The sequence below is a fragment of the Lepidochelys kempii genome, chromosome 2 (genome assembly GCF_965140265.1).
Source record: "Lepidochelys kempii isolate rLepKem1 chromosome 2, rLepKem1.hap2, whole genome shotgun sequence".
In the NCBI taxonomy this organism is placed as follows: domain Eukaryota; kingdom Metazoa; phylum Chordata; order Testudines; family Cheloniidae; genus Lepidochelys; species Lepidochelys kempii.
This window is the reverse complement of record NC_133257.1, coordinates 114,668,277-114,688,066: the sequence shown is the minus strand read 5'-3', so window position 1 is coordinate 114,688,066 and position 19,790 is coordinate 114,668,277. Positions and strand designations below refer to the sequence as shown.

Here is a 19,790-nt window from a genome sequence, read left to right as displayed (position 1 = left end):
TTGGTTTGTTTTGTTTGTAAGTTAAAATTGCCTCAGCCTTAAATCGGGTAGGTAAATCTTCAAATAATGGAACTGTGGGCACAACTAATTACAAATGCAATAAAGGAAGCTGGATTGAGGCCCATCTCTGTCCAGCTCTCTCCAAATGAATGCATAAACTAGCATAACTCTCCTTTACCAGAGTATGAATTCAGGGGGAGGATCAAGTTCTGTGAATCCTATTAACCGTAAGAGAAACTGTAAAGCTATATCACCATGCTGCAAAGTTATTCCACAGCACCCTCAAATTCTAGTGCCTGGCAAAATATGCTTGTGAGCTCTGTTATTTAAATGGGCAAGGAAGATTGTAGTTAGAATAGAACTTGATTCAGAATACATTTCTCCCCCCCCCCCCAAAAAAAAAGCTACAACCCTTCAAATAGGTGCTAGAATAAGCTTGAACAATATGAACTGGATTGTGGTGGTTCACCTTCTCCCTCCTGTGCAATACATAATGTAATTCTCACTGAGACCATCTCAAGGCTGTTCATTTTTTGTGTGTGTCATGTCATCTGGGTCAGATAGGTCCCACTATCTCCAACTTGAGAGAATGCAAGGTGGGGAATCTATAAAGCAGGGAGACGGGTTAGGGAACGTGAGACAGCAGGGAATCGAATGGAAAAAATTCTGGAAGCAGTCCAGTTTGGGTGGAAGTTCAGCCTAAGAAAAGGGAAAACTCCAGGACAGGGCTGCTGGGGCAATTTTTATAGTGGGAGTGCTGAGAGCCATTGAACCAAACTGCAAACCCTGTATATAATGGAAACCACTTCAAACCAAGGGGTTCAGCATCACCCCTAGTTCCAGCACTTATGCCCCAGCAAAGGCTTAACTCGGAATGCAGGGTGTTGAGATGCACTCTCCCTCTGTTTGGACACTCGCGTGCGTGTGCTTAGTTTGAATGCTAATTCATGTGTGCAGAGTGGGGTTGGAAACTCCACCCATTCACAGTTTCAATGGTAGCTTCCCCTGAAAAACTGACATCAAGGGGAAGCATAGCCAGCAATTGCCCTAAAACCTTTGCTCAGTGAAACTTGCTTGAGGGCAGGGGGTACTTGAAGCTGTGGAGGGTTTTTTTCAGACCATCTACACCCAGGTGAATGTCCGTCAAACGGTTCTCTCTGTCCAAGTTCCAGGAAAAGATTGCCTCAGATAGTCTGACCCCCCCCCCAAGCTATTTATGCCTCAAATAACAAAGAAAAGACTGATTGTAAAACTTTTGTTTATTTACCATGTTAAGTGTTACAGGAAAATCAGTTTAAAAAGTCGACACCTTTTTTGTTTTTCAAAGTTGCAGCATTTTGGTGTTAAAATACGTGTGAAGAACTCGGAATATACCTGATTCCAGTCTTCCTGGTGGTTTGGATTGGTAAGGTGACGCATTTATGTATATATATTTTTTCAGCCCTTTAAACATTTCAAGTAAGGTAATCCTTTTTTTTTTTCCCCCCCTTTTAAAATTAGGCTTCAATGAAACAAGACAACCTTTAAACTTATCTGGGTTTGGTTTTCTGAGTAGACTTTAACCATTAGAATGCTGATGTTTTCCAGACTGCCAGTCAAATGAATGTTTAGGAACATATTCCTGCTCTCTGCACCCAAAGGTTATGGATTCTATTCAGACTAAACTCGGGATTCCATGTTGGGCCACAAAACCTCTTCATTGCCCCACCTGTATATCGTGTGTCTGAGATTAACTTGCGTGACAACCCAATTAATAATTATGCCTTCTGACTCTGAAATCTTGCTCCTGATATGAGGCTAAAATGACTTCTAGTAATGTGTCTGAGAGGCAGAGTGACAACTGACTATATGAAAAATCATGGGATTTCCTGTCAGCTGCTTTGGTGACAGGTGGTGCCTAGGCACTAGCTCCTAAGTCTAATAACCCATCATTTCAATTTACTTCTAGTCATTGACCAGCTGCCTCCTCCCCCATCTAGTCAGTTGACCTGCTTTTGTCTGTGCCCGTCACAGTTGGAGACGTTTCTCATACAAAATCTACACCTGCAAGGTCTTCCAAAGTTTTACACGCATTTAAAGAACTTTCACTTCCCATTTGAGGTTTGCAGTGTTGTTGTAGCCATGTTGGTCCCAGGATATTGGAGAGACCAGATGGATGGGATGATGTCTTTCAGTGACCTGAAAAAGAGCTCTGTGTAGATTGAAAGCTTGTCTCTCCCACCAATAGAAGATATTATCTCACCCACCTTGTCTCTAACTTCCCATTTGAATCCGATTGTCTAGTTGCTCACTTCTTGGGATTCTTACAATGTTTATTGGAGAGAACTGCCAAGCAAGGTCTTTCTGAAGAGCCAACTTAAGCTATTCATCGATGCTGATTAATTCTGAGTTTAGTTTTTTTGTATTTTTTTTAAAGGTGTCTGGGAAGGGTGAGACTTGCATTGTGGACAGAATGAAGACATCAGCTCAAGGAGGAGCAAGAATGTGACTGTGTGATGCAATGAGCAGGAGTTAGAAGATATTCCAGTGTCATTTATTTAAATACTTGACTACTGCAGCTAGTTTTGGTAATCTGATGTATTAAGACATTGCACAGTAACAAGGCTGCTTAAGTGAGCTGTCTGTGCTGCAGTGGGGATTTGAATCTTCTGCTTCAGCATAATGGTTGCATTCAAGCAGTCAGTCATAACTAGAAGAGGTTCAAATCAGGGATCTGCCTCTCTTCAGACAGGTCCATGGGCTTACAGGCACGCATTCAGACTGAACTCTGAAATGACCCCTTCCCATTCTTCCCACTGATCGAAAATGTTCATCCTCTCCTGTATTATCCCATCACCTCAATCTGCTCCTATTCTTATTGCTTCCAAGTCCCTAGTGTGTCTGCCCCTTCTTCCTTCTACTAATATTTCTACTCACTTAACCTGGTGTCTGCCTGCATACGCTATTTCCTGAGGCAGTTGGCCGTCTCTTCACATGTGCTACTTCTGGGGCCATGGGCTTAGTCAGAAGAGAGAGTGGAGTCACCAGGCAGTCTGGGAGAATTTGTGGCCAGGGATTTTGAAGTTCTTTCATCCCTTCGGTACCTCTGCTCTCTCAGGTGCTCACCTCAACAAGCCAATGAGAGAGAGGGCCGGTCAATAGCAATTCTACAAAGCTTTTGGAACTTGTGGGAGCTGCTGGGATGGGATTTATGTTCATTATCTAGTAAAGGGCAGTAAAAAATTACTAGAAAGATTTTTTTGAGTTAGCAGTGTTTCCATATAAGAGGGGTTTGAAGAAGCTAGAACTACTTAGTTTGAAAAAGAGAATTAGAGGAGATGTGCTCTGCTCTGTCTCATAATGCAGGAATAGGATGGGACTAGGCAGGTAAATGCAAAAATAAATAAATGAAATGGATATGGGGAAATACTTTTTAAAAAGGAATGTCCAGTTAACCTAGGGAACTCACTGCTGCAGGATGTTACTGAGGTGAATAGTTTGGTAAGAGTAAATAAAATTGACTAATAGCATTTATTTGACTAAGAATAGTATCTGTAAGGATAAAATTACAAGGGCCAATGATCTTCTTACTTCAAGGCACAACCAGCTCAATAGCTATAGATAGGAAACAATTTCTCCTCCATCCCTCTTTACAGAATACAGTAGCACAACCTGGTACTTTTTTACATCTTCATATGGTGCACTCTCCATAAGTGACTGTTGGAAACTGGACCGATGGACTACTGATCAGTTCTGATATGGCAATTCCTATAGGATGTGTCCTGGATTCACTCCTTTTAAGGTTCAATTGCTCTTCCAGAGCCCTTTCTCATATAGCATGTGAATTTGATTCTCACATGTTGCTTGTGCATTGGTATTTTCTTTCACATGCATTTGAGACTCTTTGTGGCTTTTAAGGGCTTGTCCTCACTAGGTTATGTTTTTAAATTAAATTAAAAATCATGGGATTTCCTGTCAACTCTGCTTTGGTGACAAGTGGTCAAGAATTTACGCAGAAATTTCTCCTAGCTTTAACTGGACCAACCAGCACCCTCTAAAGTACAACTGCTTTGTCTCAACTAGAGTTCTCAAAGGAGTTAATTAAATGGAGTTAGGTAACTGCATCTAACATCACACCTTTAAATCCTAATCTAGACAAGGCCAAAGAGACTGTAAATCTGTTCCAAAACCCACCAAAGTCAACAGACTCCCATTGTCTTCAAAGAGTTTTGGATTAGGCATAAAGCAAATATGTGTGGTGCATATTTCTGTGCATGCTGAAGTTGTAAATGTGGGGCACAGGGACTATGACAATAATTCTGCCATTAGTTGCATTATTTTCCAGAAATGAAAATAATTTTTACGATGATGGAGGGAGGATTGATGTACACAGGACTGACACATGATGGAGTGTGTTTTGAGAGATGCATTGAAGGGGCTGAACAGGGGTGCTAATGGAGTTGGGCATTGATATGAATTATCTATCCTGTTTGATTTCCATAGGTGGTCTCGGCTAAATTAGTCAAAACAGGTTGACCACTCAGCTGCCTTTTAGCTTAAGTCAGCGAAGGAATATGACACTCTGGAGACCCTCCATGTACACAGGATGTGCCAAAACCTTTTAGTCTGAATAAAACCCTACCTTTTGAAGGCTACCACAAAAATGTGACCACTCTTTGGGTTTCCCAGTGAAATGTTTTGTAAGGCATTGTGTCAGCATTAGAGACTGTTAAATGTACCTTTGCATGTGGGAAGGGGATGATGTCTCTCATGGCCTCTCTCATTTTGGACATTTTGGATCTTGGACAAAGCACTTAAAGCTACACGCTGTTAAAATCTAAATAGCAAAACATTAATAAATGTTTGGTACAAAGACCTGACAAATGTAACCAAACTGAGTCAGAGTTTACACTAAAACTGTCTTGTAACTCAGTCTCTTTTTTTTTATTTAGAAAAAGTGAAAAATACTACAATGTAGTATTGAGTTACTGTACTTATTGTGCTTTCTTATTGTTCAGAACCCCATTGGCTGCAGCAACGTAGTCTTTATGGAAACCATTCCTGATTTCTGTCACAGGAGGGACCTTCTTCAGATCGGTTCTTGAAGGCCTTTTCTGGTATGTCTATAAAGAGCAAAATCCCAAGGTAAATAATTGATTTAATTTAGTAGAAGCATTCCCCTCCCCTCCCACACCAATGTACTTCTTACAGTTAATTGTAAAAGTTTGACTAGAGCTCTCAGCTGTTCTCTAGAGGCAAATATGTATCTGCTTATAGGTTGAACTAAGAAAGCTGTCCTATGTACAATATAGGATGTATTTATTGGTATTACTGTAACACCTAAAGATCTCGACTGAGACAAAGGACCCATTGTGCTAGGCGCTGTATGTACACATAGAGTAAGAAACAGCCCCTACCCCAAAGACTGAAATAAACAACACAGGCAAAGGAAGTGCTATTATCCCCATTTTCCATATGAGGAATCGAGCCACTGTCCAAGGTCTATGGCAGAGCCAGATCATCTGAGTCATAGTCCTAATACTTTACTACCTCACAAGGCTATTGTAAGGGTTAATTTAATCAATGATTGTGAGGAGCTCAGAAGCTGGAGTGATAAGAACTATATAAAAATCAAGAGGGGGGGGGAAAGTAAAACATTTCACAAAGGCCACCAAATGACTGTAACATACCACCATGATGAGTGCAGGATAGGAACCCTAATAGAACAGGATGATGGGTCACTTCTGCTTAGACCAGAACCCTTGAGCTACTGTGTTCTGAGTATTAGACAAATCACTGTGTCTTTCATTGACTGTACTTTGTGGGTCTCATTTAATTTTCTTCCCTTTTGATCTATCTAATCTATCCATCCAATCTATCTAAAGCAAACATGTATTTTAACAAGTATCAGAGGGATAGCTGTATTAGTCTGTATCCACAAAAACAACAAGGAGTCTGATGGCACCTTAAAGACTAACCGATTTATTTCGGCAAATCTCAACCTGTTTATTTTAACAGACCTCAACAGGCTCCAAACCCCATACTGTAGAGCTGATATTTTAAAATATGTGTTAACTTTCCTGTCACCTATAATTTCTAAAATTATTTTCCATTTACAAACTTGAGAAATGTAAATTGCACCTGACACTTCTTCAATTTGATGCTCGCTTTTAGAGCTAAGCACCAATGCCTGTTGACTTTTTCTAATAATGCTCTTTCTATGTGAGCCTCCCCAAAATATTAAAAATTGATAGAGGTTCCTTTTCTTTCATCCTCCTCTACAACTTCTAGCCAGAGTCCTTTACTTACAACTAGTAATGTTTGCCGATGTATGGCCATATTTCTTTGACTCACATAAAACAGTTTGTGGTCTCGCAACAGGCCTGTTCACATCCCAACTGGTAAATGAGCAACTAGACGTTAATGGGCATGCATCCTACTGAGGAAAATGCAGACAAGTTGAAGTGGGCATCTATGTTGATCAGTAGTTAATCTCTTTTCAATAATTAATAATAATTGATCAATAATCAGTCTAAATACTGATTTCAACAAGATCAGGGGTGGTTATTCTTTGACTTGCCTTACCTAATCTCTTAAAATAAGTCTAAACTGGCAGAGTTACATTGTGGGCAGTTACAGCACCACTCGGAGAGCTCTGAGGGGAAACCGCTGTGTTGTGTTCACACTGACAGCTGCCCGCACAATAGCGTGTTCACACTTGCGGCACTTGCAGCGGTATTCAGAGCAGTGCACTCTGGGCAGCTATCCCACAGAGCATCTCTTCCTCTTCCGCCACTAAGAGTTGTGGGAAGATGGAGGGGGTCGCGGGGCATCCTGGGTCCTGTCCCAATGACCCGTGATACATTGCTTCGCATCCCAGCAATCCCTGTACTTCCGTCCGCATTTGGCACCATCTTTCAACGGTTTGTGTACTGCGCGCCCTGTCTCTTCGGGCTACAGGAACGGATCCCGCACTGCAGACCAGTCTGCTGCTTGCTCTGACCAACATGTCACGAGGGGCAGTGGAGTTATTCCTTACACTACAAATGCAAGAGGAGTTCAACATTGATCTCGCCACACATAGTAGCTACAACACGAGATTGCTTGTGGCATTCACGGAGGTGCTGACCGCAATGGAACGCCGCTTCTGGGCTCGGGAAACAAGCACTGAGTGGTGGGATCACATCATGATGCACGTCTGGGATGATGAGCAGTGGCTGCAGAACTTTCATATGAGGAAAGCCACGTTCATGGGACTGTGTGAAGAGCTCACCCCAGCCCTGCGGCGCAAGGACACGAGAATGAGAGCTGCCCTGTTGCTGGAGAAGCGCGTGGTGATTGTGGAAGCTGGCTACTCCAGATTGCTACCGATCGGTTGCTAACCAGTTCGGAGTGGGAAAGTCTACCTTTGGACACGTGTTAACGGAAGTCTGTAGGGCCATTAATCATATTCTGCTCTGAAAGACCATGACTCTGGGCAAAGTGCATGACATTGTGGATGGCTTTGCACAAATGGACTTCCCTTACTGCAGAGGGGCGATAGATGGCATGCATATTCCAATTCTGGCACCAGACCATCTAGCCTCCAAGTACATTAATCGGAAGGGGTATTTCTCAATGGTTCTCCAGGCACTTGTGGATCACTGTGGGAGTTTCACAGACATTAACGCAGGCTGGTCCAGAAAGGTGCATGACACAAACATCTTTCGGAACATTGGCCTGTTCAGGAAACTGCAAGCAGGGGGTTTCTTCCCAGATCAGAAGATCGCTGTAGGGGAAGTCAAAATGCCCACTATGATCCTGGGAGACCCCGCCTACCCCTTAATGCCATGGCTTATGAAGCCATATACAGGGAACCTTGACAGCAGAAAGGAGTGGTTCAACAACAGGCTGAGCAAGCACAGAATGAATGCTGAGTGTGCTTTTGGCCATTTAAAGGCCCACTGGTGCTGCCTATATGGGAGGCTGGACCTGGCCAATGACAATATATAGCCATGTGCAGTATGCTCCATCATAATTGTGAAGGGAAGGGTGAAAGTTTCACTCAGGGCTGGACCACTGAGACTCAGCGCCTGGAGGCTGAATTTGAACAGCCAGAGACCAGGGCTATTAGAGGGGCGCAGCACGGGGCCATAAGGATCAGGGATGCCTTGAGGCAGCAATCTGAAGCTGAAGTCCACTAATATTTGTTGCTATGCTTGGGAGTGCAGTGCTTGTAATGCTAAGAGGTGATTGTGATCGGTGCAGATGATTCATTGTGAAGGTTTAAGAAAATTGCCTGTTGCTTTTCAGGTCTCTGTTTGCTTTCAGTTGATGGAATAAAGACTGCTTTCAAACCAACACAATTATTTTATTAAAAAACAACTGGAGGAGAGAGACAAACAAAAAAATACATCCCTGCTGAGGAGGATGGGGGAAGGGAAGGTCCCAAGAGGATGTGGGGTCCCGGGACGGTTAAAGATTTGTGTATGTCCAGGTATCCTATGCAACCTTGTCCTTTGGAGTACAATGCAGCGGGTACTGTTCTTCAGCAGGGCTCAACTACAGAGGGATGGGTGTTGAGTGCAGTGGGTACTGGAAGTCCACAGGGCTGGACTGTGACGGGATGGGAGTGGAATGCAGCGGGTACAGACTGGAGCCAGGAGGTTGATAAGAGTGTGTTGGCAGTGTCCAGGGGAGCATAGGAAAGTGTTTTGTGACAGCAGCTGCAGGGGTGGGCAGGCGCAGAGCTGCTAATAGCTCCTGGAATGTGTCCGCTTGGCACTCCATAATGTTTGAGCTGCTCCGTGGCTTCATTCTGGCATGCCACAACATTCTCCTTCTGTCCCACCACTCCTTCAATTCACGTTTTTTGGCCGCAGAGTGCATCATGACATCACGCAGAAAGTCCTCTTTAGTTTTTCGTGGCTGCTTTCTAATTCTGTGCAGCATTTCAGCTGGCAATAACAAAGAGGGAATATGGGCTCCCAAGGTCATCTCTGTGAAGCCAAAATGCAACGTTTTACAGAAGCAGTGTTGTTTGCAATACAGAGACCACTGATTCGGTGATTTAAAACACAGCAACTATTCACATACCTGTCACTGGCTGACCCCAGGCAAGCACACATGAGCCACAAAACCCCCAAAATGGTGAGTAACTGCAGGGGCAGGGGAAATCACTCTTCCTGGACCCTGCTGTACACTGGGCATGTGGCTCTTGGGGAGAGCCAGCACTGTGTGTGGGGGGCCTTTTAATCATTCCTGTCCCCACATTTTCCACAGGCTATATTCCTTATGGAAGATATCTTGAGGCTGAGGGTGAGCAGGGAATCAAGGGAGGGTCTTCTCCAAGACTGTGGCTCCATGAGGGTTTTGTGGAGATCCGTGAGGCAGATTCCCATGAAGTGAGCGAGTCAATCAACACCCTGTTCCGCTGCTCAGACTAGGCATGTGGTGGTACGCACATCATACAAACACAAGACTGCTTTCTTCAACCCTCCAGTCCCCAACAACTCGCTTCAGCAATTCCCAGAATCAAAGCCACTTACCCCGGGCCTCCTCTCCTGTTTGCGCTTCACCAAGCTCCAACTGCTGTGACTGGCTAGCCTCCCCCGGGATAGAGAAGAGCTCCTGGCTGCATGCATCTCTGGCCTCCGAGTTGTCCTCTGCCTCTGGGTCCCCCTCCCCCTCCTCGTCCAAGATTTCCTCTTCCTGGCTTGGTGCACTCTTGACTGGCACATGAACCTCCGAAGTATCCACAATGGTCTTCACAGTGGAGGTAGAGTTGCTGGCAGGTATTGCATCCAGCTCTCTGTAGAACCGACAGCGCGTGGGTGCAGCACCAGAGCGGCGGTTTGCTTCTGGTGCCTTGTGGTCGGCGTTCCGCAGCTCCTTCACTGTTACCCTGCGCTGCAGTGTGTCCCGGTCATGGCCTCTTTCTGTCATGCATCGTGAAATCTGTCCGTAGGTATCTTAATTCCTATGGCTGGAGCACAGCTGGGACTGGACAGCCTCCTCTCCCCCAAATGCTGATGTCCAGAAGCTCGGCATTGCTCCAAGTGGGGGATCACCTGGCGCGTGGAGCAGGCATGGCCACCTGGAAAGATGCACTGAGACCCCTGCACGCGTCACTGAGCAAACAGGAAGGGGACTTTCAATATTCCTAAGGAATTTAAGGGGCGGGGGGCTCATGGTTGGCCACCTGAGGGCAGGGCAGTAGAGCTCAAACCGATGACCAGAGAGGTGAGAACAGGCATTGTGGGACACCTCCCGGAGGCCAATTGCAGCGCTGTCATCGATCAGGATGTCTACACTGGCACCGCAGTGCTGTAGCCCTGGTGCAGAAAGCTGCACGCCTCTCGTCGGGGGGGGGGGGGGGGGTTATAGCACCATGTGCTGCGACTGCAGTTTCTGCGCACTAAGTGGCTTGGCCGTGTGTACACCTCGGGAGTGACGCTGAAAAAAGCTGCTTTATTGCACAGAAACTTGCCAGTGTAGACAAGACCTAAACGTAAAGCTTCCAAAAACAGATACTGCTACTCGTTTGTGTTAAGACTGGGGAAACGTGTAAAATTATATCAAAATTCTACTTTCTTTTCTGGAGTTTTGTACCCTGAATCAGCATATCAAAATTTAAAAATTATATGGGAAAATGTAAGGATGGGAAAAAATAAGAAATTTATTTCAATTCACTTCTACAGTAGGATGATATTTCCAAGCATGCATTTAGAAATGAAAGTGAAATCAAAGTAATGCCTCAAAACCTGTTCAGTACACATTGAACACTGTTTAAATTGTATGGATAGGATGTGAGACCTACTAGGGAGTTGAATTCAACTATTATCTTGCATGAAAGTCTGTCCAATTTTTTTTTTATCTGATCAACTGGCTACAAGGATGTAATTTGAGACACAGCTCATTGTTGGCCCCATCTGATGCCCCATTCTTCCATGGGTATTGGATAAGGCATTTTAATATACACATCACTTACTCTGCCTGAATTTTTCTTAATTTGCAGCCATTACAACAGGGTTATCCAGTGATAAAAGGCTCATTGTATTAAAACAGCACCAAATTCAGTCTTTGAGGCTGGAACTTGCATTTTGCAGTGACTGCCTGTTTTTTTGTTTGTTTTGTTTGTTCTTTTTTATAAGCAAGGATATATTAAGCATAACTAACTCCTTTTGGCCAAACTCTGCTTTTCTGCATGGTTGAAAATGCAGAGTACCCCCCTGACCTCCGTAGAATTGCTCTGAATTTAAAATGATGATTAGTGGAATTGAGAACATAATTTGGCCTCTTGCATTTAACCTAGTTGGACAGAATACATTGAAAGAAGGTCTGGTTTAAATCCCAAACATCTGTTAAAAGTTGTGTTAACAGTTTAAAAAAAAACACAAACAAAAACAAATGCAGGGGTGAAATTCTGGCCTCACTGAAATCCATTGGGAGTTTTGCCATCGATTTGAATGGGGCCAGATTCCATGATAGATACTTAGACAATTTATCAAGGTAAATCTGACACTTTATGATTAACTGATTAACATAAATGGTTCGGTTAGGAATGCCTATATACTTTTTCTGTTTTAAAATGTATTTTGCAGTTTATTATACAGAATTCTCCATTTAATGCTACTGTTTTCACGAGAATTATCTTCTGTTCTCCATCAATAAAGTTGTATAGGGTTTTGGATATTCCTGCATATTTTCTACATCTATTCTAAATAAGTCCTACTGCTTATTTGCATGTACTTGATTTTTCTTTATATTTAAAAAAAAAAAGGTAATAAAAATGAAAAAAGGTACCACTCCACCCCAAATATAAAGTTTAAAAGAAAATCCATGACCATTATTCATTACTCTTAGAATTGCCTATGACATTTCATATTGCCTATTGCATCTGTATTTTTGGCTTGATAGTGCCTGCCTTCACTCTTGAGAATAAACCTTATGTTAGTAGTTCTGATGGAGTCAATGGGGCTAACTGCACAAGGAAGGCTGGAAGGATTAGTTCCTTCTAGCCTGATCCAGTGCCTGCTGAATTTGCTGAGGTCCTTCTACTGACTTCAGTTAGGCCCCTAATGCTCAAAAGTTAACACTTATTATCTGTCACTGTATTTCCTTTGCTATTTTTCTTGGCAGTTGAGGACAGAAAGGAGCTTGCAGAAAGTGCTCAGAACACTGTAGAATTGGGCACTTAATGAGAAAGGAAATGGCATCTCCCTGAACTCAGAAATTCACTTAATTTTTGAAGGTATATCTTTTTACATAGTTTACAACATCCATATTTCTCAACTGCTATAATAGCAAAAACAAAACAAAACAAGAACAACAAACACCCACCCACCAAAACCAAAAAAATCTGGCATTTTCTTTTAATAAAATGCTACCAAAACTTGATTGTATTAAGATTTCTTATATCATATATCAGTCCATTTGGCAAAACATTCCAGATCTCTGATTTCTGGTAGCACAGTGCATGGTGGTGTAAATTCACAGAAAGCTGCACTCATCAGCAAATCAGGAGCTTGATAAATAAATATAACCTGAAATCAGACCTCAGTGTATGATTTTTACGTTCCCCAACTTACCTTAATATAAAAGTTTATAAACAGAATAACCAGTGTGGCCATGTATGAAGACTGGAACATGAGGCAACCAAAAGGAAATCCACATGGCTTCACAGCTGCACTAAGAGTGTGGATAATGGTGAGCAGAAATTGAATCTGTAAAAGATAGATCAGACATTTTATTTATATAAATTTAGATGAGATTATTTTTGGGGGGGTTATTACTATTTGAGCATTTTCAGGAAAGAGGATGGTGATCATTTAATCAGGTATTTCCTATGCATTCTCCATATTATAATTTTTTTTAGTTTGTGAGCGTTATGTTGGGGGCATTGTTCTGAGGCTGTAAGAATTATTTTCATATAAGGTCTAAAGAATTAAGGGTTGGCATTTTATAGATACTTTTGAAAACACAAGTTTTCTTACAGGACTGGCTGGCAAACTGGTAGCTATTCTCTTTTAATGGGGCTGTGATGTCCCCTAGAACACTTTGTGCCACCTACAGCATCATCTTTAAAGCAGAACCTGAGAGAAACCTGAGGAATATCTGAGACCTGAGGAAGCCATTTCAGAAGACTGAGCTAAAAATGGAACATCCATTTTAAAAGCGAAACTAGAAGTCTGGGTCAGGTAAAGAACTGTGTTTGTAGGTGTAAGAAGACAGCAAATAAAGCAGAAATGAGATGGGGAGGGGAGCTGCAAAAGATCTCACTTTTTTGGATTACCAAACACGGCCTAATTAGCTGGATCATATGACCCTGTTCAACCAACTGAATTATGGGGTACTTCCTGGAACCAATGTACTGCATATAGTTTATTTAGAATGAGGCATTCTTCTGTTTTAAGTGTGCAGGAAAACAAATATTGTATGACTTGAAAAAGCTTTGCATCAGCTACTTAGACCTAAGATGCACTCCTGATTCCAAGAATACACATTTTCACAAGACCATTTTAGAGCTTTTTTGCTAGTGTCTGTTCCCAAAATAAGAATAAAGAAGCCTTCTTTAACATGCAAATGTGTAGAGAACATGCTTCTACCAGTAAGGAGCACAGCATGATATGTTTTTGAAACAGCATAATTCTCGATGTATTAATGCTGACTACAAAGGGCACATGTCTGGATCCAGTACACAAAGCCTAAAGCAGATTTTTCTAAATCAGAGAATGTTTGTCTTGTGCTCTTGCATCTTTCTGTGATTCTGCATTTTCTTCTTGTACTATGGTTACATTTCCTGCTTTGGAGAAACTTTGATGCATCTCAGTAGCTGATGCAAAGCTTTTTCAAGTCATACAATTTTAAAGCTCTATAGGAAAGTTGACTGAGCTGTATATCATCTTAATAATTAATAGCTTTTATGACTTTTTAATCAGTGGTGCATTTCCCATGATTTAGTAGTGTCCATTTTCTATGAAGAAGGCCATAAATAATGGGGGGGAGGGTTTACGACCTATTGAGTGTCTCCTAGAATCACTACTGAATACTATCTTCCCTCACTGAGTAATATGGTGTACTGTTCATGACACAGAAGCCCATTTGTGGTTCGTTATCCTGTGTTAGCAACTCTTACAGGCAAAGTAGGTGAAATAATAAATTTTTTATTGGACCAATTTCTGTTGGTGAGGCAGACAAGCTTTTGAGCTTATACAGACGAGCTCTGTGGAGCTCGAAAGCTTCTCTCTCACCAGGTAAAAAGATATTACCTCAACCACCTTGTCTGTCTAATATCCTGGGACTGACACAGCTACAATAACACTGTAGAAAGCAACACTTGTGAGGCCTGACATACTTATTACACCTCACACAATGGTATCATGATATTTATTTAAAAGGTAGCATGTAATGTATCATTCGAAATCTAATATCTTACTGATACATCATTAATATTCTTGAGTAATGTATGTGGTGTGTATTAAGTGTGATGGCTATATGCTGAAACAATGACTAAAATGTGTTTAAGCCAGGTCTGGCAGGGAGAGTTGGCAAATAGGTCTGCCCTATACAAAGGAATGCTTGGTCAACAGGCAGAGAGAGTGAAGGTCCATTTACATATTAGGTAAACAAAGCTATCAAGCTAACAATCGGGTGCAGATAGTCTCTAGAAGGAAAGAGAAACTTTATCTGAGCTATATGGACGGGGTCTGAACCTCAAGTGACCAGCAATTGAATCAACTAATTAATAATACAGTAATGTATACAAAGTTAATCAAATAAGCTGTTTTATGAAAGCCTATGACACACTGGTGCTTAATATATTTATATAAACACTGTAGGGAATTATGGATACTCCTTGATATTAGACTTCACAGTCTGTGTCCAATCAAAGGGAGAAACAGGTCTCTGCCAGACAGGTGGGATCAGCAGAGCTATTTACCTGTCTCCTATGTAAATTTAAGAATTGTAGAATCAAAACAATGGAAACTCTCTACTTCATCCTGCCTCTTGAAACTAGGTCACTGAACTTTGAAAGATCTAAGCAAAGACCGAAACCATCTTTGGCATCCATCGCTAGACAGACCCAAGCTCTCTTGCAAGCTGATTAGAAATGGGTCCTTTGACCAGCAGGGTGGTGAATTTCTGGGAACTGAATATAGGTGAGAGAGCTGCTTAGGCAAAGATCTTTCACCTGGGGAGACTACATCTTGTACTTCTGTGGAAAGTCCTGACTGAGGAAAAGTCAGCCATGGCTGGGAAGGAGGACAGTTTGGTGAGATCAACTATCTTGAATAAAGTCTATACCTAACTAAACTAAGTTCTAGAGTTTTAGATGCATGTTTTCACTATTTGCATGTAACCATTTAGATCTGTTTTATTTTTACTATAAACCAATTCAGTGATTTGTTTGAAGGGAAGGGTTATTTACCCCAGTTAAATTAATCTACAATGTGCTTTTGTCTGTCTTTAAAGGATCAACTAACTTTATTTCTCTGAGTGGTTCTGGAAAGGGCCAGACGCTAAAGGGTACATGGTTTTGGGAAAATACAGGACTGGGAGTGTGTTCGGGTCAGTCTGTTAGTAGTAACCAAGGCTGGTGGAAGCCATGGTGAGACTGTTGTGCTGCAGGCTGGCTGCGAGAGTCAGAGTTGCTGATCCAGGCATGTATGGCACACAGACGCTTAAGATGTGACCTGCATGCTTGTATGCTAGCTGCTGTCATCCAGGTTGTGAGGCACAACAGTAGGGCATTTCAGGCACCCAGGGTTACAGGACAGGTGGTGACACAGCCTCACACTGGTCTTAATTGTGCCCCCAAACATGAGACTGTCAAAGTATACTGCATTGCACTGTTGCTACATTTGAATCTTTACTGGCTCAATCCTGGAAAGTACTGCACACAGTGAACTTCTATTGATAGCAAGAATTAGGCCCATTGTATTTACTTCCAAATGAATCCTAAGATTTTTACCCTTAAACAAATACAGAATATAGGCCAGATTTTCTTTTAAATGAAAGAAGAGATTGGCAGCCAAAAAAAGTGTGCAAATCTTTCTTTTATGCTGACAAGTTAGAGTCCACTTTTAAAAAGCTTGACTCTGACAGTAATCCTACAAGGTTAAAACAATTAAAATCAGAATTAAACCATAAGTAGAATCAATGTGCTATGTTAAAAACAACAATATCAACAACAACAACAAAAAACTTGGAATGAAAATGGCTGTTAAGGTAGGTGCAAAACTCAATTTCACATCCTTAGCCTTAATAGTAAGGTTTTGTATCTCTTAAGTCAAGTTAATATGTCTGCCTTTTTGCATTTATGAACATGTTTCACTTAAAGAATGGTTCTTCTCTTAAAAGTTACTCTCTAAAAATGGCACAAGAGGAGGAGGGCACATTGACTGTTTCTCAGTGATGCCAAATAGTACCTGAAAACTTCACAAGTAAAAGGATGTTTGTTCATTTGTGTGTGTGTGTGTGTGTGTTTAACTTCTGTTAGTACAGATAGGTCAAGCTGGATTCTCACTGGCTCATGTATCACCAACAACAAGGATTCTACAGTAGAACCTAGCTAACAATCCTAGTGGTCTTGTGTGAGCCAGAGCTGTATTGACTTTGCAGCTCTAATGGGAGTAAAAAGCAATAAAAACATCATCAGTGAAGTAAGCAGTTGTAACTGAATAAACTGAGGGAGTAAGTCTAATGTATGTAGTTATTTTGCAGAGAAGAACCACACTTTAAAAGCCACAGTAATTGGATATTCTATCCTCATGCTTAAATAACTTGCTAAGTACTTCAGTCCTGTTCCACTCTGTGAGTTCAGTTCAGATGAATTAAGATAGTATTGAATAAACATATTCGTTATGAAAATTGGCTCCATAGACCCTGTTCAGATCTTGATCCACATTAAGTTTATTCTAGTGTTTGAGGCTGAATTTGGATTTGACAGCACAATTTGAATTTGATCATACTGAACCCCTCTGAGGTTTTTTCCACCAGATTGCTGCTTTTGGATCCGATCTGGAAACAAAGACTTTGGGGTTGAATTTGGGTACAGGAATTTGAATCAGAGGTCCTTCCTCTCCCACATTTCAAAAGATTTATATTCAAGGTTACAGTTTTATGCCACCTCTTTGGACAAAAAACATCTATTCGAAGTAAAGAGAAAGTGAAATATAAATGTACCAGTTGTGCCTGAGTGAGGTATTTCTTCCACCACAGATACTTGCGCATGGAAGGAATGACGGAAAATCCATAGTAGGAGTACATGAGAACATGGATAAAACTATTCAAGGTGGGTCCAAAGAAACCTGTAAGAATCCAACAAAGAAAACATTTTATTCAGTGGTATCACTGGGGGTGGGGTGAAGGACTTTCCCTCCCTGTAAATTGTAAGAACATGTTTCCTGGTAAACTTTTACTGATCACTAGCATTCTACCACTGCATCTAGTAATAATCCTCTGTACCTTTTTCTTTTTCTTTTCTCACTTCTGGTCTTGGACTTGCACTGGATTCAACACTAGGGATTGCTCACCTTCCCTTCCCCGCCCCACCACAAAAAAGTCTTACTGTGACACGTTCCATTGGTACCAGCTAGCAGAGCGTTCACTCTTCTTTGCAAGCAACTCCTGTCTCAGACATGGCACACACAGTGCTTTCATTGTAGTTATCCATGAAGTCTAGCATGTGCTATCGGTACTGAAAGCCTGTAATTTATCGATACTCATAATCATTGTGGGATGTGTGTACGGGGAATAGTTAAGGAACAATGTAACTATACTGAAAATTACACCCTTATGGTCTTGGAATGAAAGTGGTTTACAAGGAGAATGTCTCAGTGATGACTAGTTTAAGCAGGAGGGAATTGTTACCACTGTTCCCTCTAAGCTGTGCGTGTGAGCGCGCGCACACAGATCCTAAACCCCGCGCACACGGCGAAACACCACACGCACAAAAATTTGCACAGAAGCACAACAATTTGCACAGAAGACCTTTTTTGCACACACGGCCTGTCCAAAATTTGCACAGAAGAAATTTTTTGCACACACGGCCTGTCAAAAATTAGAGGGACCATTGGTTGTCACCCCTCCCAGGCTAATATGTAATGCATTGCTTCATTGTCCATCGTTGCACCAATACAGAAAAGTCAATGGAAGCCATCAAAGATAAACTATAAACATTGAAAGCACTTGGAAGTGAAAAGGAACAATGTGACAGCCTGGGGATCACATTCTCTGTGAATAAAAACTGATTGAGTATATCACAGGATGGAGAAAAATATGCTGGATCCACTCGCTGAGGAGGTACCTTTATGAGTGGGGGTGCTTCTTGAAAGATTGGGTCGTGGCTCTTTGGAACTAGCAAGCGTTGCAAAAGACTGAACTTTAGGGTGAGAATCGACTCTATTAAATAGTAAAGGGGACTATTAATAAATGTAGGTCCTAGTTTGTGTTTTATGATTTTGTGATGTGTGTAACCATTTGTTTCCATGGCTTATACTTGCTTCTGATTTGAATCTCTATCCTTTCTTAAACCAGTTTCCTTTTGTTTTACTGTAACTGAACTCAAGTGCTGTTCTTGGTACAGAAGCAGTTTTCTAAGGTAAAATGGGTAAATTGGGGCACACTGCTCCTTTGAGAATGGAGGCTCTGGGATTTCTGGGGGTATCCAGTGACTGCTTACCACAGGTGGACACTTTGAAGGGACTCAAAGGCTGGGGTACATCTATTGTCAACCTGCAGGGCTGGTATAGAGGAGAGTGCTAGAGTGGCTGACAGGCTGGTTGTGTTGGGGAGCTAATGCCTAGCTGGCACAGGCAAGTCTCCCTCATGCGGGAGGTGAGTGGGAACAAGGTGACTCAGCCATGGATGCCCTGAGAAGTGCCTCATACACCCAGCTTTTCTTCTTTCCTTAGTTTCTTTTTATTTGATGTCATAGGCTGTATATTTTACTCTGTGCTTCCTCTCTCCCTTCTTCCTTTTTATTTTCTAGATTGTAGGCCATCCCTTCTTTGTTCTAAAAATCCTTTGTCTTGTCATTCTAAGCTCTAAATACTCAGCTATTTTAGATTATTATGTTGTAATAAACAGCAGCCTAATGCCCCGGGAAGATAAAAGAAAATGCACAACTCCCATTACTAAACACAGCTGTGAGAGCTTTACTCTGTGTCTGACTACAATTCATGTACTCGAGCAAATTCTGTTGCCTTAATTGAGGAAAAACTTTCATTGACTTCAGTGAGTGCTTTGCTTACTTAAGGACTGCAGAATTTGGGTCTAAACAATATTTCACCATTACAATCAATTGCAGTAACTGAATATTATTCTAGCATTCTGTATGATGTGGATAAATTACCGTGTACGCTTTTGCCGAGATAGTTGAGCGGGAAGTAGCAATATTGCTGAGTTACATGTGTTCATTCTGTTAGTAGAATGTTCAGCAGCTACAGAACAAGTTAACATTTGGTCAGAGATCCTATCGGTCTGATTCTTGTGACACAAGGCCCTCTCAGTGCCTACTGACCACGGGTGCAGGGGCTACATAGGGTTTTACAGGAATTCCCTTAGTCATGTATGCGCATAATAATTCACTAAAGGATGACACGTAAGATCTTCACCGCGAGCCAGTAGCCCACTGGTTGACGTAATCGTTGCAAAATGCATGTAGGAGTAATATTTAAGGACTTATGTCTCTATACTGAAAATTGTGTTTTTAAGGCCTTGGAGTTAAGGCAAGTCTCCAGGAGGTGACATGCATCGGACACGTTCCTTTCAGCGAGGCGGTAACAGACACTCGCCTCCCTGTCTGGTGATGAGTGTATTGTGTGTTG

The 19,790-nt window shown here is 41.9% G+C and overlaps 1 protein-coding gene across 2 annotated transcripts in view; it reads right to left on the bottom strand.

The window, feature by feature from the left end:
* Positions 1-1,244: 1,244 nt before the first annotated feature.
* ELOVL2 (ELOVL fatty acid elongase 2) overlaps positions 1,245-19,790 on the bottom strand; it is a 96,373-nt gene continuing 77,827 nt past the window's right edge. For both annotated transcript variants that reach the window (XM_073332060.1, XM_073332061.1), the window contains exons 6-8: positions 17,146-17,270; positions 12,549-12,683; positions 1,245-5,102 (exon numbers count right to left, since the gene is read on the bottom strand). In XM_073332060.1, the coding sequence (XP_073188161.1) occupies positions 4,974-5,102; positions 12,549-12,683; positions 17,146-17,270 (389 nt within the window). In that variant the 3' untranslated portion in view covers positions 1,245-4,973. The remainder of the gene's footprint in view (positions 5,103-12,548; positions 12,684-17,145; positions 17,271-19,790) is intronic.